Source organism: Saimiri boliviensis, chromosome 2, assembly GCF_048565385.1.
Source record: "Saimiri boliviensis isolate mSaiBol1 chromosome 2, mSaiBol1.pri, whole genome shotgun sequence".
Taxonomy (NCBI): Eukaryota; Metazoa; Chordata; class Mammalia; order Primates; family Cebidae; genus Saimiri; species Saimiri boliviensis.
In genome coordinates, this window is record NC_133450.1 from 34,255,929 (window position 1) to 34,279,762 (window position 23,834).

General features: G+C 41.3%; 1 protein-coding gene across 5 annotated transcripts in view; it reads right to left on the minus strand.

The window, feature by feature from the left end:
* Positions 1–5,543: 5,543 nt before the first annotated feature.
* SLC39A9 (solute carrier family 39 member 9) overlaps positions 5,544–23,834 on the minus strand; it is a 57,195-nt gene continuing 38,904 nt past the window's right edge. For 4 of the 5 annotated variants that reach the window (XM_010335208.2, XM_010335209.3, XM_010335207.3 and 1 more), the window contains 4 exons: positions 14,533–14,601; positions 12,869–12,954; positions 11,808–11,942; positions 7,403–9,596 (listed from right to left, as the gene is read on the minus strand). In XM_010335208.2, coding sequence (XP_010333510.1) covers positions 9,366–9,596; positions 11,808–11,942; positions 12,869–12,954; positions 14,533–14,601 — 521 coding nt within the window. In that variant the 3' untranslated portion in view covers positions 7,403–9,365. Of the gene's footprint in view, positions 6,245–7,402; positions 9,597–11,807; positions 11,943–12,868; positions 12,955–14,532; positions 14,602–23,834 lie in introns of those variants that run through there. The other variant, XR_744388.3, reaches the window with a different exon arrangement.

The following is a 23,834-nucleotide window of genomic DNA, read 5'->3' on the forward strand; positions in this document are numbered from 1 at the left end:
ATGGTTGTGGAATTCTGACCTCAAGCGCATTCCATGCATGGGTAAGCAATCTAGTTCCTTCTAGCTTCCTCCAAGGCCCCACTCTCCCTCTCCATCCCCTTCTCCACTGGGCTCTCTCCTCTGGTGGCTCCTGAATTTGTGGCAACCAGAGTGGGACACATACTTTTACTCACATTTCTATCCAAAAATTACAAAATTGGGCAGCAGCTAACATTGTAACAAAAATCAGTGGCTGAGCCAGTAATAGGATCTGGGTTTTCTGATTCCTAAATCAGTCATATAGGGCCTTGCTGTGATTGGTCAGTACTGAGTTAGCAACCTGAACCCAGTTAACTTCCCACCTGTACACTCAGTTCCATGCTCTTTCTGACACTGCTAACTCCCAAGCAACCCTCACCAAGCGTGAAGCAGAGGTGGAGCTATACACACACAGGGTCAGCAGCTGGTCCTGTCAGGGATCAGGGCTTCAGCTGGGGTATGGGGGAGAGGGTGGGTTGGAGGGTGGGGTGGGGATACGTTCTGAGAAACATGTCCTTAGGTGAGTTTGTCCTTGTTTGGACACCATAGAGCAGTGGTCACCAACTTTTTTGGCATCAGGAACCAGTTTCATGGAAGACAATTTTTTCACACACAGGGGTTCAGTGGGGAGATGGTTTCAGCATGATTTAAGCACATTAAATTTATTGTGCACTTTATTTCTATTAATACATTGTAATACCTAATGAAATAATTATACAACTCACCATAATGTAGAATCAGTGGGAACCCTGAGCTTGTTTTCCTGCAACTAGACAGTCCCATCTGGGGGTGATGGGAGATAGTGACAGATCATCAGGCATTAGATTCTCATAAGGAGCATGCAGCCTAGATCCCTCACACGTGCTGTTCACAGTAGGGTTCATGCTCCTATGAGAATCTAATGCCGCTGCTGATCTGACAGGAGGCAGAACTCAAGTGGTAATGCTTGCTAGCCTGCCACTCACCTCCTGCTGTGTGGTCCGGTTCCTAACAGGCCACGGATCAGTACTGGTTTGTGGCCCGGGGTTGGGGACCCCTGCCATAGAGTGCACTTACACAAATCTAGATGGCATCACCTACCACACACCTAGGCTGTATGGTATGCCTACTGCTCCTAGGCCACACACCTAGGCACTGACCACTGCAATGCAATGGTAAGTATTTTGTGTATCTAACCATGAAAAAGGTACAGTAAAAATACAGTATTACAATCTTATAGGACCACCATTTTAAATGTGGTCAGTCCATCATTGACCAAAACGTAGCTCTGTGGTGCATGACTGCTTTATAAAGCACATTATATGGTGACCAATGCTACAGAAAAAGAAATAGAGCAGCGTAAGGAACATGAGGGTGGGGACAGATTACAGTTTTAACTCAGGTGGTCCCGTAAGCCTAATGGAAGGAGATATTGCATCCCGAGCTGAAGGAGGGGGAAAAGCATTCCAGACACATGGACAAAGACTCAAGGTTGCTTATTTTTTATTTTTTTTATTGAGACAGAGTCTCGCTCTGTCCCCAGGTGCCAGGCTGGAGTGCAGTGGTGCAATCTCGGCTCACTGCGACCTCCACTTCCCAGGTTCAAGCAATTTTCCTGCCTCAGCCTCCCGAGTAGCTAGGACTAGAGGCGCGCGCCACCAAGCCCAGCTAAGTTTTGTATTTTTTTAGTAGAAACGGGGTTTCACCATGCTCTCGATCTCTTGACCTCGTGATCCACCCACCTCGGCCTCCCAAAGTGCTAGGATTACAGGCGTGAGCCACCAAGCCTGGCTATTTCTTACATTATAAACAGCATACCAGAGGATGCAGCTCTAGCTTAGAAGAATTAAAAACAGACATACGTACGTGTGTAGGCTGGTGGCAGGCAAGTGTTGGATTCCCTGGGTTGCTGCAAGGGCTGTGGTGTTGGGTATGCCGTCTGTGTGTGATTCTCTCTGGTTGTGGGGGAGTGACCGAGTGGGCAAGTGACCATTGCTGTGTGTGGTGATTGGTTCTGATTCAGTGCAGGTCATTGAGTGTGTGGCTGGGACCATTTAGAAGTGGATACACGCTTGTGTGTGACTGTGTAAAGGTGTGTGAAACATTTTCTCAGCATTTCCATGGAGCAGCCATTTTATCAGAAGGTTTGCAAGGAACTTCAAGGTTTGGAAGCCTAAGAGTTTATCTGGTAATTAATTTTAAGCATTATGTCTATGTAAAATAAATGTGGATTATGAAGAAGACAAAGTCAGCAACAGTGAGATTCAAGGAGTTTCCCGTGTATGGGTTGACATCTCTCGTTCATTCTCTTTTGCTGTTAGGCATCTTTGGCATGGGAAAGTGTGGGAAGCCCTGGACCTGACACATCGGAGGCAGTGTGATTCCAAGTGATCAGGAGTCCGAGGTCCTGGATGCCGGCCAGCCCCTGTGATGCCCAGTCCTCAATGAGAAAATCTTCCCTATTCAAGGTGGCAGTCTGTCCTTGAGCCAGGTCCAGACTCCAGAGCTACTGTCTTTTGGTTTGATCCAGTTTGTCTCAGACCGTGTGACCTCTATAGCGAAGTTAAAGAGTGTGGACTCAAAACAAAACAAAACAAAACAAAACAACAACAACAACAAAAAGAGTGTGGACTCAGGAGACAGAACGCCTGAGCTTCAGCTTCAGAGATGTGCCTCGGTTTCCACATCTGAAAGTGGAGATAAGCCAGGCATGGTGACTCATGCCTATAATCCCAGCACTTTGGGAGGCTGAAACGGGAGGAACCCTTGAGCCCAGGAGTTTAAGATCAGCCTAGGCAACATAGGGAGACCCCATCTATACAAAAATAAAAAATAAAAAAGTAGCTGGGAGTGGTGGCTTACGCCTGTGGTCCCAGCTATTCGGGAGGCTGAGGTGGGATTATTGCTTAAGGGCTGGAGTTGGGGGCTGCAGTGATGGAACCATGGCACTCGCAGCCTGGGCAACAAAGCAAGACCCAGAAAGAAAAAAAAAAGAAAAAGACAGAAAGAGAAAGAGAGAGAAGGAAAGGAAGAAAGGAAGGAGGGAAGGAAGGAAGGAAAGAAAGAAAAAGAAAAGAAGAAAGAGAATTATAGCACATAGATCACTGAGTTACTAGGGAGGACTAAATATAAAGTAATGCTGCTACTGCTGCTTCTGATAAGGATGATCACGTGCAAGAAGCTAATGCTTTCTTTCTCCAAAGATACTTCTTCCAGGAAATATACCACCACATCACCTCTTTCTTCACACATTCTTTAGAGTAGGACAGGTAAGAATTCAAATATACAGTTTTGTCTTTTCTTTCTTTCTTCTTTCTTTCCTTTCCCTCCCTCCCTCGCCCCCTTCCTTCCTCTCTCTCTCTTTCTGACAGTCTTGCTCTGCTGCTCAGGCTGGAGTGCAGTGGTACAAACTCAGCTCACTGCAACCTCTGTCTACTGGGTTCAAGCAATTCTCATGCCTCAGTCTTCCAAGTAGCTGGGACTACAGGCATGCACCACTACCCTTGGTATTTTTTGTAGTTTTAGCAGAGATGGGGTTTCACCATGTTGTCCAGGTTAATCTTGAACTCCTGACCTCCAGTGATCTGCCTGCTCGGGGCTGGCCACACGGAAAAGCCAATCATGTAATTAGTGTCGGGGCTTTGAGTTGTGATACCAGTCCAACCTCCAGGAAGGAAAATGGGGATAAAGGTTGAGTTCAGCCACATAGCCAATGATTTAATCATGCCTAAATAATGAAGCCTCAATAAAAACTCTGGATACCAAAGCTCAGGAGAGCATCCCTGATCAGAATATTGTCAGGCTTTGATGCTGGGAAGGCAATGTGTCCCTAAGAATGAGGGAAGCTTCACATTTGGAACCCTCCCAGACTTTGCCCCAGGCACCTCTTCTGTTTCTGGTCTTTTTGCTGTAATAGAACTGCAATCATAACAGTGCTTTCTGGAGTTCTGTGAGTTGTTCTAGCAAATTACTGAAACAGAGAGTGGCTATGGGAACTCCAAATTTGTAGCCAACCAGTCAGAGGTAAGGATGGCCTGGGGACCCCTGAAATTGCTGCTGGTGTCTGGAGGGTAGCTTTGTGGAGGAATGTGCCCTTCATGCTGAGTTCCCATTTTCTAAGTGTACAATTCAATAGCTTTTGGTAGGTTCACAGAATTGTGCAGCCATCATACCCAACATGCTTTTTGAACTTTTCCAAATTTCAGATCTGGTTTCATCAAAAAGGAACCTCCACTCCAGGTTCATACACTGGATTTGATTATTTCATCTCTTTAGACTCTCTTAATTTAGAACATTATTTTAAAAAACAGTATTAGTGACTTTTTTTTTTAGACAGGCTCTTGTTCTGTTGCCCACACTGGAGTACAGTGGTGTGATCACAGCTTACTGCAGCCTTGACCTCCTGGGATCAAGCAATCCTCCCATTTCAGCCTCCCAAGTAGCTGGGATCACAGGTGTGTGCCACCACACCCAGCTAATTTTTTATAATTTTTTTTTTTTTTTTTTGTAGAGATGGGGGTCTCCCTATGTTGCCCAGGCTGGTCTCGTTGGGCTCAAGAAATCCTCCCACCTCAGCCCGTCAAAGTGCTGGGATTACAGGTGTGTGCCACCATGCCTGGTGACATTGACTTTTAAAGACTTTTTATCCAGCTATAACATAAGGTAAAAAGCACAAATCCTGTGTATTGCTTTTTCACCTGCTATAACCCTATAACCAGCATCCAGATTAAAAAATAGATCATGTGAACAGGAAATAAAAGAATTGGCGGCTATTTTGGCTAGGCCCAGGCGTTGCAGTTGTGTATGTGTTTTGATCTAAGGGTAGCCTCCAGAGTAGCTGGGATTACAGGTACCCACCACCACGCCCAGCTAATTTTTGTATTTTTAGTAGAAATGGGGTTTCACCATGTTGGCCAGGGTGGTCTTGAACTCCTGAGATGATCCGCCTAACTCAGCCTCCCAACGTGCTGGGATTATAGGCATGAGCCCCTGTGCCCGCCCTGAGCACAAACTTTGTAACTATACATGTGATACATATAGAAAATAAGCACAAAGTGGGCCAGGAGTATTTAATGAAATCTAATGACTAAAGATAAGTCCACAGAGGGAGAAAAACATTTATCAAATTCACAAGTCACACTTCTAATTAAATCTCTTTAATTTCCAGGGTCAGTTGTTCATGAATCTATCTACTCATATAAACAACTCTGCCCTTTGAAACGAATCCACCGTGGTTCAGATCTGTTGCCTGTTTCTCTTTTCTGAGAGTAGAGAGAGTTACCTTCATAAACAACATTTCCTAACAACACCAAGGCAAAAAAAACTTAGTGCATTTATGTCTTTCAGGGCAGACTGGTCTATCAAATCCTTAATTTCCCCTCTCTCCTGTCTCCCTCCCTTCCCTAAAGGATGTGCCTGTCGTAGGTACAGCTTTCTACCATCCATCACAACATTTCATTCCCTTTTCTGATGTTCAAATATAAGTCAATTCTGATCATCAATCAAAAAACCAAACTGCCAACAGGATAAGTAATGAGCTACTCAGATTAAGGTATGCACTAATAAAAATTTAATATCAGAAAACAGCATTTTTTAACCATTCACAATTAAAGTGGAAAGAGACAAAATTATAAGGCAGCCATCCATGGAATGATTTCATGTTTACAAGGGATCCAAAAGAGGGGACATTTAAAATCACTGTTCCAGCTACTGAACCAGGGGAACTGCAGTCTTAACCCATGAGATTTCTAACTTGCTGGCAGATACCACAAGAAAAAAAGATCAAAGCCAAGTTCCTTGTGTTAAGCCACTGGGTTAGGCTGAGCACAGAGAATTCCTAAATGGTTGTCTAGTTCTTTCCCACCAGTCACACATTTCCTTCAGGTGTCCTGGAGTGAATCTAGATGTCTCAGGTACAAACAGGTTACATCATTGGTTTTAATTTCATAGCATCTCCAACAGTGCACTTTGAGTGATGTGGACCATTCTGTATTGAGCAGAAATTTTCTAATGCAAGGAAGGTTCCTCTGTAGAACAACTACAGAGGATTCTCACTGAACGCTGCAGCAGTTCTGGATCAATCTGGTCATTATTCTCAGTCTCCCAAGGGGCTCAGGGACCCACAAGGCCGGAACGTTCTTTGGGGGTTTGTGCTGCTGTCATACAGTTCCTGTGTTCAGTCCCTAGCTACCATGTGTTTCGGGGGCTTAATACACTCCGATGCTGGTGTGTCCTCTTAGTTCTAATCCTTGAAAAAGAGAAAAGCCAGGCTGTGACACTTAGAAGTAGGCTGGTTAAAAAAAAAAAAAAAAAAACAACAATCACATTTTCTCCTTTCTGCAAAGAAAGGACAACTCAAAACAGCTACTCCCTTTCTTTTCTCTAATGATTCAAAATAACAGAAAAGGGCTGACTTGGCTGTTTTGAATTGGGAAAGAAAAAGGTGCAGGGGGGGACAAAGAGAAAACACATCGCCTCTGTAGACAGCACTGTCTCCAACTATCTACATTCCAGTGCAGAATCTTGGCCTAAGAAAAAAATTTGGCAACAGTGTGCACAGGAAAACGGAATCAAACTTGGAACATCACTGCTTTCCTGAAATAAGAACTGACAAGCAATTAACTGGAGAAGTGGGGGGAATGGATCAGTAGTATTCTTTAGCTTAATTTGCCATTTAAGAGAGCACTTGGAATCTGAGGAAAGTCTACCCCTACCAAGGAAAGGGAGTCAAATTGCAATTAAGATTAACTTTGGTTATATGGAAGGAAGAATCATGCTTTTCATCATCAATTGCATCTCTTTGGTAGCCAATATTGCCATCTGTAATCATGGCAGCAACTTAAGTATTGCCAATGTTTTCAAACGTGTTACAGCATTAAGGCATCCACATCTAAAGAGGCAGCTTTAAACAAGAGGAAAACGGAACTGAAATGTGCCAAGAAGTGAACATGGACATGGCCTCTCCTGGAACACTGCCCACCACGGCAGCGAGCTCTTCTTCCAGTGAAGGAGGCCTGTGCCATGCTGCTTGGTTCCCTGCTGCCTGAAGATGCATTTGAGCCCTGCGAGATTAGTATGGCTATTTCTGCCCGCTGACCAGGAGAAAAACGAGTAGTTCCTGAGGCAGCAGCTTTAAAATCTGGGAAAGCCCATTCACAGCTTCTGAGAGCTGAGAGGGCCGTGAAAGGTTTGCTTGTTAATAGTGAGGTCCAGAGGGGAAGGCAAATTTGGAAGTCAGATGGTTCAATCTTTGCCAAAGTTCAAGGCTCCATCCAGCAAGATATACTGGCCAAACTTTTAAGCATGATGGCAAGGCACTGCTGAAAGAGGCTTTGGCCAGCAGAACAATTTACTGACCATTGCACACGACAATATGATAGAAAACACTACTGTCCAAACCAAACCAGACACTACAATCTGCTATTTATTTCACAAAGTCAGTTTCCAGAGAGAATCTAGGCAACCATATAGTTTGAAGGACCAGATGAAACCTCAAATCTCTCATAAAGTCAGCTGTTTCCATCCAATCAAGGAAGTCATTTGGACTTTCCATCCTATACCTTCTCTTGGTTTTAAAATTGTATGCAATTGTTGCCAGTGACTACATAAAACTCTTATTTGTGCTACTTTCCTCACTGTGGCCAGCAGAGGGAGCTTTATTTCCACAGCTGCTGATCCAGTGACAAGCTTTTATTTCCACAGCTGCTGATCCAGTGACAAATTTACAAAGGAAATAAAGAAATCATAGGCATGCTGGCTTATGTGTCATAGAAAACATTTTTACAAACTACTACGTCCACTGCCCTGAAGAAACTAGTCTTGGTTCGCCCTTAATGTAATGTGTTTTGAAATGGTACAGAAAATAAAAATAAATTAATAATACAATATTACACACTTATTTGACAAGACAGGGTTTACACAAATTTTGGCAAATAAGAAAAAAAAAGATCTTAATTTGTTAAACACTTTTGCTATCTCAATTGTTTAAATTACCAGAATATTAGTGATTGTGTCAATTTACACATGAGAAGGTGATATTTTAACAGGGGCCTAACAAAGCGGCATTTGACACAAAGGTAACTTCTTTGAAGGGGGATAAAGAATAAAGATATTATTATCTTCATCATCACAGTTCAAGAAGTGGTTGTCCTGATAAGAATTCATCTCACACAAATATTAACACCAGCAGTAAGCAGCAAATTGTGGGGAGGAGAGACTAGAGGGAAAAGTTAGGAGAAAAGCATGTAAAAGACGAAGAGACAAGAGACACGATTCCAATAAGCTTTAACTCAACAGGCAAACACTTCTCATTTATGATCCATCTTGCTACAGGTGGTTATGTGAGCAGACACAGTGTCCCCTAAGCTGACCTAGTATTTAGGTTCCTAGAGGGATTGCTGATCTGGTAAGAGAGAGAAAAAAAAGACAACTATACATATATATTTTGGTAGTCTTACTTTTAAAGAAGGCTACCATAAAGATATCAATAACCATCCAAAAATCACTTAAAATTTAATATCCCTTAATTTCCAAAGCTACTTTGTGATCTGACTGTTCCTGAAGGAAAGCCTAGGCTACTAGAACTTGGCTCCTCTCTAAGAATGTGGAGACAGATATTCTGCAAAGAGAACTTGAAAAGGAATGCTACAAAATACCAGTCACCTCTTCAGAGGCTACTCCCACCCCTCCTGCTCCATTTGATGGAATGGCAGGCTGGATTCAGACAGGCATGTGCAAAAGAGCTGCTGAAGTCCCTCTAGACATCCCCTTTCAATGGATATCTCTTTTGAGTATAAAGTGGGCTTTCAATGTGTCTTGCCATCATTTTCCTGACTCTAATCCCAAATTAACTACACTCACCTTTAGCATCTAAGAGAGTGGGTGCTATGACCTTCCATCAAGGCATGTGGCATAGATGCTAAAGCACCAGTCTTACATGGTGGGAACCATGTTAAAAATCAATGGATAAAGTGGCAGAGCCTCTAAACTAAGCCGAAAGAGACACAGCTGAATTACAGAACACTCTATTTTCATAATTACTACTTCATTGCGAGTATGAAATTCTCCTCTTTTCCTTAAAACTAAATTTCATCTTCCCTGAGAATAGGGTCAAGAGAAACATTAAAACTCAAAATGTCAAGGGCCTTTTAAAAAGATAACACAATGGGATGTCTATAGCTAACTGCAACATGTTTCTACTAAAAGCTTTTCCATTACTCAGGTTTTAATCTCACCTCCCTCCGGACTCTAGGAATACATGTGGAGATGGGCAAGGCGAGACAACAGACTGAGGAAGTGAATCACTGTCCCGCGCCGGCTGTTCTCACTGGATGGCAAACGGCCTTGGACCGAGGCTGGACCGTGAACATTTAATGCTGGTGTCCTACTGACAGGATGAGGGGGATGAGGCAACCCAGAACCAGGGCTGCCACCTCCAGGCGGCTGAGGCCCCTCCCTCCTGTGGTGTCGGGCTTGTGGCTGTGCCCCGTTCCGCCCACCTCAGGGAGGACATGTACTGTGGCAACATAAAGAAATGTCCCGGCAGAGAAAAGCATGGCCACTCCCGTGGCATTCACCTCGGAAAGGGCTTCTTTACTGCTCTGTGAATTAGAAGAGAGAAAGGAAAGACTAAGTCAAGTAAAATTCAAGGTCAGGAAGAAGTCCCAATTAAAAAACACTAACTATTCTTAACTGGTGCTGTCTAGGATACTGGGGACATCTAGAGAACACAGCAATTTATTTATTTATTTATTTATTTTTGAGACAGAGTCTTGCTCTGTCACCAGGCTGGAGTGCAGTGGTGCGACCTCAGCTCACTGCAACCTCCGACTCCCTGATTCAAGCTATTCTCCTGCTTCAGTCTCCCAAGTAGCTAGGATTTTTTTGTATTTTTAGTAGAGATGGGGTTTCACCATGTTGCCCAGGATGGTCTCTAACTCCTGACCTCATGATCTGCCCACCTTGGCCTCCCAAAGTGCTAGGATTACAGGCGTGAGCCACCAAACCCAGCCAAGAATAGAGCAATTTTAAGTTATTCATGGAAAGCTTCCAAATAAGGGTTTAAGAATATCAGTGATATATGCAATTAATTTTTTAAAAAACTTATTGTAAATCAACAATATATAATTGTATATATTTATAGGGTATAAAGTGACATTATGATTCATGAGTATAATGTGGAACAATTAAATCAAACTAATTAACATCTGTCATCACCATTATTTATCATCTTTTCTGGTGGGAACATCTGAAATTTACTTTTAGCAATTTTGAAAATGCACCACACACTATTATTAACTATATTTACCACAGTTCCATCATTCTGTCCATCCATCCATCTAATGTATCTGTCTTTAGAGATGAGGTCTTGCTACGTTGCCCAGGCTGGAGTTCAGTGGCTATTGACAGGCACAACCGTAACACACTACACCTTGAACTCCTGGGTTTACGCAATCCTCCTGTCTCAGCTTCCCCAGTAGCTGGGACTACAGGTGTGTGCCACTGCTCCTGGCTCACAATTGCTTTTTAAAACTAACTTTAAGTGCTGGTTCAACAGGTTTGGCTTGTATTATTCTTGAGAAAGAACTGATAACATATTATTGCAGATATTAAATTTAAGACATACATTTATTGATTCTACTAATATTTAATAAGCATCATCTATGCACCAGGCTCTGGGCCAGGTGCTTGAGATAAAAGTAATCAAGATGCAGCAGCTGCCCTCATAGAGCTTAGAAATATCTCATAAACTAGTCTTTTAAAAACTCATTTCAAACTTTTCTATTAAAAACGTGGACCTGTAGACTAAGACTATTAATTAAAATGCTAAGAAAAGGACACGCAAGTAACTCCACGTCTCTAGAATTATCAGTACCTTCCCGTCAAAAGTTTAAAAAACTTGCACTGATTACTGAAGTGACAGAGTAATCTTTCAAAGGGAACAACATACTGCTCACTGAAAGAAGAGAAGGTTCTTCAGGTAAACAGAAAGGGTTTTTATAACACACTGTCAGCAACTAAGATCAACAAACCCTTGCTTAACAGGAACCTAGCCATTCTTTATCTCATTTTTCATATGTTCCTATAATACAGGTTTTACTGCCAAATATTGAATTGACTGACACTCAGAAGAATCAATGACCTTTAGAGAGGGCGTTGGGAAAAGAGTTCCCATCAACTAGCCCTGAGTCAGTATGCTTCTAAGATTTTCCTTCAGTTGCCTGTTGGTTGACATTTAGGAGAGTTGTTGCTAAGAACTACAGCCCAGACAGACAGGATTATAAGGCATGGAAAGGTCCAGCTTGGAAGCAGACGAGTACATGTTACCTCAGGTCTGAAGCTATGTTCAGTATAAAGTATGCAGTATTAAAGAACTGGACAGTCACTATTTGGTGACGGGAGAGCTGGGAGGAGAAGAGGCTGAGTTAGCTGCTCAGCTGCTGTTCTCAAAGCTGCACATGGCTTGTTACTCATGCTTCATGTGTCTACCTCAACATTAAATATGGACGGGTTTGACTTATGAAACTAGCATGGCTGGTTAAGTTATACTATTTTAAACATAGAAGGACAATCATTTATGCAAATATTCTTGGAACGGATAGGGAATAAGTTTTCAAATTAAATGAATAAGGAAATGCTAAATTTATGAAGAGGATGAATTGGAACTAAGATATTTACCCTGTACAATTTTTACTCCTAATTTTGTCATTAGTTTGAGAGAGAAACTTATTGGAAAAATTCAATCCTAGAGACTGTAAGTTCTAAGAGATCACAAGACACTTGTTTAGATGACGAGGAATAGATTAGCTTACCTTACTCAGTCCTAAGTATGTCACCATGGACATAACTGGTGCTGCCAGTGCAAAGACCAGCAAGTGCTTTCTGATTCGATTCCGCTCTAAGCCAGCATGCATCAAGAAGGAAACCAGTCCAAAAGCAGCTGGTGCCTGGAAATAAAAAATAATCTCTTATTATCACTCTAGAAGTATGGATTCCTTCTACATCAAGAAGTACATGCCATTTGACTATGTTTTCTCATACAAAGAAAAACTCACAAAAGGCCGGGCACAGCGACTCACACTTGTAGTCCTAGCACTTTGGGAGGTCGAGGTGGGCAGATTACCTAAGGTCAGGAGTTTGAGACCAGCCTGGCCAACATGGTATAACCCCATCACTACTAAAAATACAAAAATGTGTGATGGCGGGTGCCTGTAACCCCAACTACTTGGGAGGCTGAGGCAGGATTACCATTTGAAACCCTGTCTCTACTAAAAATACAAAACAATAAATTAGCTGGGTGTGGTGGCACTTGCGTATAGTCCCAGCTACTCGGTAGGCTGAGGCAGGAGAACCGCTTAAACCTGGGAGGTGGAGGTTGCGGTAAGCTGAGATTGTGCACTGCACTCCAGCATGGGTGACAGAGCGAGACTCCGTCTCAAAAATAAAACAAAACAAAACCCACAAAAAACAAAAAACAAAACCAAGCAGAATACCAAAGCTGAGCTATGCCATTAGGAATTAATGTTCTAAGCCAAGAAAAAATCCTATTTGTGTGTGTTTCTTGGACAGTAGAAAAGAGAAACAGTCAAGAAAAGAAAAACACTTTTGAACAAAAATTACTATGAAATACATAAATCTGAGGAGAATCTGACAGTTTGTATATATGACTACACAAAAAAATTGAAACCCATCAAGCAAAAGCTTAAGAAAATGAAACTAGAAGCTTTGAACAGATTTATACAATTCTCTAAAATGAATAGCAATTATGAAACTAAGAAAAATTTCCCAAATTCCAGAAAAAACATTAAGGACCACAAGAAATTTTAATTATGAAGACACTCAATACCAAACCGTACACCAAAATTTTGCTTACCTTATGTAGCATGATTGCCACAAACACAATTAACTGGACACTAGTCTGTGAAGTAGAAGCTGCTGCTCCCAAAGCAACACCATCAGCTATATTTAGAAATGAGGAAACATAAAATCCTATAAACAACGACGACAGCAACAACAGTGTAGTGGCTGAGTGTGTGAGCTTTAGAGTCAGGTCCAGCTGGATGCCAGCGTTGTTATCTTTAAAATGTGTTCAATAAAGTATGTATTTCTTAGGGTTTTCCTGAGGATTAAATGAGATAACTTACATAAACAGCGTAGCATCTGGCCCAGACTATTCAATGTTAGTTATTTTGGTTGTTGTTGTTACTGGAAAACTGACATTCAATTTTCCAACTAATCAAACAATCCATTGATTAATCAAACTGTAACAAGAGAAATACCAAAGAGGAATTTCAGAGGAAGCATCTCTTAATAATAGGTAAAGAAACAAAACAGTCCCATCTACTCGGGAAGCTGAGGCAGGAGGATCGCTTGAACCCAGGAGGCAGAGGTTGCAGTGAGCCGAGATCATGCCACTGCACTCCAGCCTGGTGACAGAGCAAGACTCCGTCTCAAAAAAAAAAAAAAAAAAAGATACTAGAACTCTATATAGATGATGAATATATAATGAGTAAACATTGGTTGAATGAATGAAATGTGTTAGAAAATCGTATTATACTTAGAAAGGACCAGGTAACAGTGTACCACCTTTCACATGCCTTTGTTTGTCACTGACAGAATTCTACTACTAGGACTAGGTTTGGCTTATGATTCTAAAGTGTACCCTGTCAGCAATGCTGAGACCTCTGCATTCCACCACGTACCACTTCTGCTTAAACTGGTGCTTTGCATATAGACTGGTAACAGGGCTGTTCTGGACAAAAGTGCCAAGGCTCTTTTCTAGATGACATTCTAGAGCAGAGGTCAGCAAAGTTTTTCTTAAGGGCTTGACAGTAAATATTTCAGGCTTTGCAGTTACTTGGTCTCTTGCAACTATTCAATTCCGCCATTGTTGCACAAAAACAAAAGAAATGGATCATCGTCATTGTCTCTTCCTTAGCCTCCTGCAACTTCATCTTCATTCTAACATCAGTCATTTGCCTTTCTCCATTTTTTATTGCCATCATCCTAACCTAAATTTTTATCACTCAAACAAACCTAAATTAGCTATAGGTTCCCTACTCCCATTTTCCCCTCATCTAATTCATTGCTATAGACACAGACAACACATACATACATGGTCATGGCTGTGTTCTAATAAAACTTCCTTAATTTGAATTATATAATTTTCATGTGCTACAATATGTTCCTCTTTAAAGAAAAAAAAAACCTGCCATGTATGTACCTATGCAACAATCTTGCATGTTCTTCACATATACCCCAAAACCTAAAACGAAAAAAAAAAAAACCATTAAAAAGAATAGAAATCTTGGGGATACTCTGAGAGAAGTAGGAAAAAAAAAAAAAAGTATAAAAACGATTCTTAGCTCGCAAACACCTGACACTGAGCATGCCAGGCTTGTGCTTGTGTTGGAGGACTTCATTAAGTAACCCTTCCATCAAAGGCCAGTCCAACTGTAGACAGTCCCTGAAATATAAACACTGAGGTCTCCCCTGTGTGACAGAAAACAAGGAGGTTCCACTGCAATCCAACCCTACCTGCAGCATGGACGACCAGACCCAGTGTGGTGGTGATTTTGGAATTGCTAGATCTTGCTGCTTCTGGATCTAAAGTGAAAATGAGAAAGACAGCATTAAGCTACGTGTGAGACAGAAACTGTTCAAACAATGATCTAGAGGTGAAAGAATTTTGTGAAAGCTCTTAAAGTAGATTATTTTCCTAACTACTATCTTTTTCTTTCTCTCTTTTTTTTTTTTTTGGGAGATGGAGTTTCACTGTCACCAGGCTGGATGGAATACAGTGGCATGACCTCAGCTCACTGCAACCTCCACCTCCTGAATCAACTCCATTGATTCTCCTGCATCGGCCTCCCCAGTAGCTGGGAATACAGTCATGCCCAGCTCATTTTTTTTTTTTTTCTGTATTTTTAGTAGAGATGGGGTTTCACTGTGTTGGCCAGGCTGGTCTGGAACTCCTGACCTCCAATGATCTACCTTCCTCACCCACCTAAAATGTTAAGATTACAGCCGTGAGCCACCGCACCTGGCCACTATCTTTTTTCTTTCTGCTTCAAAGAGAAGCCATCCTGAAGAGGTGGCTAAGAGGGAACTCTTCATTTGACCCAGCCTTCCCTTAAGAAAAATCACTGAAATGTGTAACCCCCAACAACCCCAACTTCCTCCTATTCCTTAATCCCCTTCCTCTACCACTCCAAGGAAAGTGCTCTATGGCCTCTGATCATTTCTTTCCAGACCAATCCATTGCCTATCTCTTCCTTGGCATCCCGTAACTTTACCTGCATTCTAATACGTGTCACACGTTTATTGCCATCACCTTAATCTAGATTTTCATCACTCAAACCTGAAGTAGCAATAGATTCCCTACTCTTATTTTTCCCTAATATAATTCATCTTACACATCCACATCAGATCCATCTTTTGAAAAACACCCACCTTAGCAGGGTGCGGTGGCTCACGCCTGTAATCCCAGCACTTTGAGAGGCTGAGGCAGGTGGATCACCTGAGGTCAGGAGTTTGAAACCAGCATGACCAACATGGTGAAACCCTGTCTCTACTAAAAAATTCAAAAATTAGCCGGGTGTGGTGGCAGGCACCTGTAATCTCAGCTACTTGGGAGCTGAGGCAGGAGAATCACTTGAACCCAGGAGGTGGAGGTTGTAATGAGCAGAGATCGTGTCATTGCACTCCAGCCTGGGCAACAAGAGTGAAACTTCATCTCAAAACAACACCACTCTTCTGATGTGTCAGTTAACAGGTAAGAATCTGCTGCTTTTCAAATTCAGGGCAAACTGCTATATTAGGTAGGTTCTTAAGCCCTTTATCAAGTAGTTCCAACTTATTTCTCAATGTCCGGTCTAGTTAAACCAGTTTGTCAACACCATCTAACAAAACTTTCTTATTCTCCTTTCCCCAAATCTCCTCACCTGTAATTCTTGGCACATACTGAACTTCTCAGCTTGCTAACCCAAAACTTAGACATCGTTGAAACTACAGAACCACTTCCCTCAAGAAAGAATAAAATATTGAAGACTAAGCATGGTGGCTCATGCCTGTAATTGCAGCACTTTGGGAGTCGAGGTGGGAGGATCACTTGAGGCCAGGAGTTTGAGACCAGCCTGGGCAATATAACGAGACCCTATCTCTATAAAATTTAAAAAATTTAGCCAAATGTGGTAGTGGTGCATGCCTACAGTCCCAGGTATCTGGGAGGTTAAGGTGGGAGGATCACTTGCACCTAGCAGTTTAAGGCTGCAGCAAGCTGTGCTCATGCCACTGAACTCTAGCCCAGGTGATAGAGCAAGACCTTGACTCAAGAAAAATTAAAAATAAATTTAAAAAATTGATTCTGGCTCAAAACAACTCTCCCTTTGCCTGCATCTAGTGATCTATGGTGGACAGTCTCCACATGTGACTTCAAAGGTTCTTCTATATTACCACCTCAGATACAGAAAGCTATTTTTCCTTAAATGTTTTATATCCCCAGATGAACTGTAAATGATGAAGCATTAAATTTTCTACTTCTATCTCTTTTCCTTTAACATATCTCACAGAATGTAGCATAGCACTAGGCACATAACAGTTACTTAATAAATCCTTGCTGAAGAGTGAAAAAGAGTACTTATGTGTATCAAATTAAGATGTTACTGCTATTATAGGAAACATACAAGTAAATAAAGTTAAAAGATGGGATCATCAGAATGCCAAGTAAAATGACAGATGAATATCAGTCAAGTAAATTACAGGGGATTTAATCTTCTTAGGAGTCCAGCACATGAAAGGAAGGGGTTTACAATGGGAAAGTATATGAGTAAAGTAACAGGTTACCTCTTATTAATAAATGATATTTTCCTACTAAAATACTGCAAAGATGGGAAGCTAAAAAGCCAGCAAATAGTTAAATGTTACCCTGAATTGGAAAGAACAGTCAAATTACACTGTGTACAAGCTGGCTCTGGCCTTATTTTGTACAAAGCCTTGTGGTTCAGCTACACTTAGGATCTTAAAAAATTAGAGGCTTTAAAATTAGAAAGTTTTTATAACCCTATAGAAAAAGACTGTAGTTTAGCAGAAATTAATATACTTTTATTGATATTTTATAATACGTAAAACTCTGGAAAATAAAAACCAGATCATCACACACATGAAAGCTAGCAAAAACAATGACTTCAGAGGTAAAACAGGAGGAAGAATAAAGGAACACAAGCTACATTTAATTCTCTGTATAGCATTACAGAGTACTACTGGGCCTATACATTTTATTTTTATTTTTTTAGAGACAGAGTCTTGCTTTGTTGCCCAGGCTGGAGTAAAGTGGTCCGATCACAACTCACTCTCACTTCAGCCTCGAACTGACGTTATCTTCCTTCCCATCTCAGCCACCAGAGTAGCTGTGGCTACAGGCACGTGCCACTATGCCTGGCTAATGTTTAAATTAATTTTTTGTCGAGATGGGTCTTGCTATGTTGTCCAGGCTGGTCTCAAACTTCTGACCTCAAGCCATCTTCCCACTCTGGCCTCCCAAAGTACTGGGATTACAAGCCTGAGCCATTGTGTCTGGCCTGACAATCACCATACATATCTTTAGAATTAGGTTTTTTTTTTTAAATCATTTGTTAAATGGAAATTTCTTTCAACTTACTGAGGAGGAAAATTTTTATTTTTCATATTTAACATGTTTACATTTACATACATGTTTCAAAAGACATAGAAGTCAGTGGCCATTTCAGCACTTTCCAAATTTCTCTTTGGCAGATCAAGGATTTTGAGAAAGTAGACATGGTATGGAAGAAAGATACCCTGAGAGAAGGCTGGCTTTGCATCAGCTCGGTCCTCTTCCTTCTTTTCTTGCATAAGCAAACACTCACACATGTACATACAAACACAGAGAGCATGGGATGTCAGAGGGAAACTAGAGCCACTCACCCCTACCCAGGACCAGAGAACACAGAAAAGATCATTACTTTCTGCAGCTACTCTCTGTTCTTGAACTCACAGCACTGTCCTGACTATGGATAAGGACAGGTAGGAGAAATTTACAACTCCCTGAACTACAGGTTCACAAGTGTGAAATTTGACCATCTTCATTTCTCTCCTTCCCACCTTTTTTTTTTTTTTTTTTTTTTTAAGACACAGGGTCTCCTTTGTCACGAAGGCTGAAGTACAGTGATACAAGCATAGCTCATTGCAGTCTCAAATTCCTGGGCTCAAGCAATCCTCCCACCTTAGCCTCCCAAGTAACTGGGATTACAGGCACATGCCACTGTGCCCAGTTAATTTTTAAGACTTTTGTGGAGATGGGGGTCTTGCTTTGTTGCCCAGGCTGGTCTCGAACTCCTGGGCTGAAGCAATCTTCCCATCTTGGCCTCCCAAATCGCTTGTGATTACAGGTGTGAGTCAACATGCACAATCTACTTCAAATTGAAATGACAAGAATCACAAGAAAAATGTCTTGGAGGCCAATGTGGCCAACTATGTAATACGGCTAGAGTCTGATACCATCCAATGGTGCTTCTTATTTGCTGTTTGGAATAAGGCACATGAATAAAACCATTTATTCCTAAATCAACTTTCCAAGATAAAATTTTATTGAAAAAAACAACTCTATGGAAAAAAAATTAACATATAGTAATACAAGATTAAAAACTGTTCTAGACAAAAAGCATTTTGTTTTGTTTTAAACTTAATCCCATTTTTTTTTTTTTTTTTTTTTTTTTTGAGATGGAGTTTTGCTCTTGTTACCCAGGCTGGAGTGCAAAGGCACGATCTCGGCTCATCACAACCTCCGCCTCCTGGGTTCAAGCAATTCTCCTGCCTCAGCCTCCTGAGTAGCTGGGATTACAGGCGCGCGCCACCATGCCCAGCTAATTTTTGTATTTTTAGTAGAGAAGGGTTTCACCATGTTGAACAGGATTGTCTCGATCTCTTGACCTCGTGATCTACCCGCCTCGGCCTCCCAAAGTGCTGGGATTACAGGCGTGAGCCACCGCGCCCGGCCACATAATTTTTTAAAACCGTAATTTGGAAATAATTTAAAACCTTCAGGAAAGTTGTAAGAATAGTTAAAAAAATTCGTACATCTTTTTCTCGGATGGACCTATTGACTCACATTCTGCCCCATTTGCTTCATCATTTATCCTCATGCTCTCTGTGCACACACACATTCTTTTTCTATAACATTTAAACATTGTACACACACATCAATAACCCTTTATCCCCAGATACTTCAATGTGTATTTTCTAAGATAAAAGATATTTTCTTACATAATAATAGTACAGTTATCAACATCGATATTTTTTCTAATTTTCTTGCATACTAGAATTTTGTCGATTGCTCAGTATTATATTTCAGGGCTTATTTCCTTTCCAGGAAGGATCCAGTCTAGAATCACACATTTCACTTAGTTGTAACTCTTTAGTCTCTTTTAATCTGGAACATTTCCTCTACCTTTGACTTACAACATTGCCATTTTTGGATAATACATTCTCCTTTCTTGTTTTTTTTTAGTAATAAAAAACTTTTGTGTGTATGTCCTTAGACTATGGGTCCTTGGATGGAATGTTACAAAGGCAACCATGCTTCTCAGGGTCACATCTAGAGGTGCAGGATATACATCTGCTGCTCACTGTGGTGTTAATTTTGAATTATATCCTGGACATTGCCAACATTATCTCATGGATAGTTGGATTTTGTTATATTCCTCCAAAGAGTGATTTTGTTTGTTTTGCTTAAAGTAACTTAGTTGGATTAAAACTGCAAACTGTCTTCTGGGTTGCTGCTCAGTTTTCAGTTTCAGCCTCCTAAGTAGCTGGAACTACAAGCACAGGTCAACACACCCAGCTAATTTTTGTATTTTTTGTAGAAAGAAGGTTTTGCCATGTTGCCTAGGCTGCCTCAAACTCCTGGGTTCAAGCCATCCACCCACCTTGGCCTCCCAAAGTCCAGGGATTACAGGCGCGAGCCGCTGCATCCAGCCCAGTTTAGTTCATAATTATCTTCAGTTGAGCTACCTGAAATCTGCCCATGCAAGCATGGTTCAGGGGTCAGCTAGAGACTGAGGCAGTTTATATACAGAATTTGGGACTGAGTTTCTCTCCTTTCTAGGATTCTTCCTTCTTTTCAGTGCTGTGACTACTGAAACTGCTGAACTCTGTCCTCTGACCCTTTAAGACAGAAGGGCTGAGTTTTCTATCAGTTTTACCTGTCCCACAGAGGGCTGATTACTAAAAGCAGTAAAAATAGGAAATGTACCCCGTTCCAAGTGCTGACTCCCCTCCAGAAGTTGCTTGCTTTGGGTCACTCTCCATTGTTTGTGTTTTTTTTGAATTCTGTCCAGTGTTTTTAGTTACCTGTGAGGAAGCTGATCTGAGAGCTTACTTGGCCATGTCAAAAGCAGAATGCTGGTGACCTTAATTTTGACGATCTGATCAAGGTATCACCTGATTTCTTCATTTAGTTACTTCTTTCCCCTTGAAGTCAATAAGGAAATAAAAATTTGCCCCCTATATTTAACATTCATTGATGATACATACCTGAGTCAGCCTTTACTGAGGCTTGAAAAAATGAGTATTTTTCCAACTCCAGCACTCTCTCTATATTTAACAACAGGCATTAAGCATTCTATGAGCAAGTGCCCTCTCTTCTTCTCTCTCCCTCTCTCTCTTTTTCTCTGCACATGCACCCCCCCCCCCACAAATGGGTTCATGGATTCTCATTTTTCCTTTTTCTTTTTGAGATGAAGTTTCGTTCTTGTCTCCCAGGCTGGAGTGCAATGGCACAATCTCAATTCACTGCAACTTCCGCCTCCCAGGTTCACGCAATTCTCCTAAGCCTCCCCAGTAGTTAGGATTACAGGCGTGTGCCACTATACCCAGCTAATTTTTGTATTTTTAGTTAGAGATAGGGTTCACCATGTTGCCCAGGCTGGTCTCAAACTCCTGACCTCAAGTGATCCACCTGCCTCAGCCTGCCAAAGTGCGGGGATTACATGCATGAGCCACTGCGCCCAACTGGATTGCCATTTTTAAAAATGGATTATGCTTTATTACTGTTCTTAATTATGTTGGTGCTCAACTTATCCCAGATGTGGCTTGTGGGAACCCTTTTAAGAGGGTTCCTACATCTTGTGACATGCTCCCATCTTCTTCCTTCCTTTGCTTTTTTCAGTACTAGATGTTCCAAGCTCACTTGCTCTTACCCTGCCCCTGTCCTAGAATCAGCCCTGATTCTTCTCTGAAGAGTCTTGGCATGCTCATGCTAGTGGGATGTCTTTATTTCTAGGCCCCATCTGCAGACAGAGCTAGCATGTATATATATGTACATATATGTGTATACAAATATATATACATAAACAAATATATTTAGAAATCACGAGTGCAATACCCCCAATTCCAATCCATCCCTACAGGGGTTCTTTCTTGCCTTCCCCACTCTGTACTGTGTGTTCCTTCTTCTACACTTAGAACCCTGGCTCCACCAACATCAACACGTGGATCCATTTACTCAATCCTATAAAACATCTAAAGCAGCTTCAGCACTGTTTTGCCCATTCCATTACAAAACAACGACAACGAGTTCAGTATGTGTTTACAGTATCCCTCCCAACTCCACCTAAGACTAACCATGTATAGTCAAATACTACATTCATAATTTACTTGAATTAGGTTTTTTTTTTTTTTTTTGAGACGGAGTTTTTTGCTCTTGTTACCCAGGCTGGAGTGCAATGGCGCGATCTCAGCTCACCGCAGCCTCCGCCTCCTGGGTTCAGGCAATTCTCCTGTCTCAGCCTCCTGAGTAGCTGGGATTACAGGCACGCACCACCATGCCCAGCTAACTTTTTGTATTTTTGGTAGAGACAGGGTTTCACCTTGTTGACCAGGATGGTCTTGATCTCCTGACCTTGTGATCCACCCGCCTCGGCCTCCCAAAGTGCTGGGATTACAGGCTTGAGCCACTACGCCCGGCAAATTAGGTTTTTTAAAATCCCTTCGGTGTGATTTGAAATAGTCATCTGTTTCCGTTAGTGCTCCCATCCTTATTGGTTTCATTCTATTTTTTGAATATGTAGAATATTCACGTTTCCAAAAGTCAGAACTATACCAAAAAGGCACGCTCAGGGAAATATCATGTGCTCCCAAAACTCTTCTGCCGTCTCATGTCCTCCACCCCACCCCATGCAGTTAATAAATGTTTTTGGTTTTCTAGCCAGTTCTTCTTGCGTTTCTTTTTTGTGAAGATAAGTAGATACAGTTGATCACTGAACAATATGGAGGCTGGAGTGTTGACCCCCTACACAGTCAAAAATCCACATAGAACTTCTGCCTCCCCAAAAACTTAACTACTAATAGCCTACTGTTGATCAGTAGTCTTAATGATAACAAAGTTGACTAACACATATTTTATGTTATATGTAGTAATACTGTATTTTTACAATAAAGTAAGCTAGATAAAAGAAAATGTTATTTAAAATTTGTAAGAAAGAGAAAATATATTTACTCTTAAGTGGAAGTGGATCATCATAAAGGTCTTCATCCTCATCTTCACACTGAGTAGGCTGAGGAGGAGGAGGAGTGGGAGGAGGAAGAGAAGGGGTCGGTCTTGCTGTGTCAGGGGCGGCAGAGGTAGAAGAGGTGAAGGAAGGGGAGGTAGGAGAGGCAGGAATGCTTGCTGTAACTTTTACTGAAAGAAAACCTGTGTATAAATGGATCCACACGGTTCAAACCCATATTGTTCAAGGGTCAACTGTATGTTTTTCTTCGTTCCCCTTCTTTCTTATATAAAACATGGTATACGCTAATGATCATTACATTTTTTGCTTTTTTTTTTCATTTAACAGTATCTCCTGGAAATGTCTCCCTATTAGTTCACAGATATCTCCATCTTTATTCTTTTATGTTATTTTTTAGAGCAACAGGGTTTCGCACTGTCACCCAAGCTAGAGTGCAGTTATGCGATCATAGCTCACTGCAGCCTTGAACTCCAGTTTCAAGTAATCATCCCACCTCAGCCTCTCAAAATGCTGGGATTAAACGGTGAGCCACTGCACCCTGCCTGAATCTTGATTCTTTTCTACAGCTACATGGTACTCCATTATGTTACATACCATAGTTCATTCAGCCAATCTCCATGATATTTAAGTATTTTTCAATGATAAATAATGCTGCATTGAATAATCTTGTGCTTATGTATTTTCATATTGGAGCTGTATTCAAGAAAATCCCTAGAAGTGGGATTTTTGGTCAAAAGTTAAATACATGCAGTTTTGTTAGATAGAGCCAAATTTCTCTCCATAGGTATCGTATCATTTCGCATTGCCACCCACAGTATGAGTGCCTATTCTATCACAGCTTTGCCAATCAGTTGTATTGTCAAGCTTCTGAAGTTTTGCCTGACAGGTAAGAAATGCTATCTCAGCATAGCTTTGATTTGCATTCAAGTGAAACTGAACATCTTCTCATATGTTTAAGGGCTATTTCAATATCTTATTGTGATTACCTGTTCGTGTCTTTGGCCTGCTTTTCTGCAGATTTTTCTATTAACTAAATATTCTTAGCCTGGGGTCTACTGAGGTGAAAACAGGTAGAATTCAGAGGATGTCTGTGATTTTAACTTGAAAAAAAAATGCATTTTTATTTTTACTAACCTGTAACTGAAATTTAGCATTTCCTTTATCTTTCTTTCTTTTTTTTTTTTTTTTTTTGAGATGGGATCTTGTTCTCTTGTTCAGGCTGAACTGAATGATCCGATCCATTCATGAGATTCATGGCTCAATGTAGTCTCAAACTCCTGGGCTCAAGTGATCTTCTCACCTAAACCTCCTGAG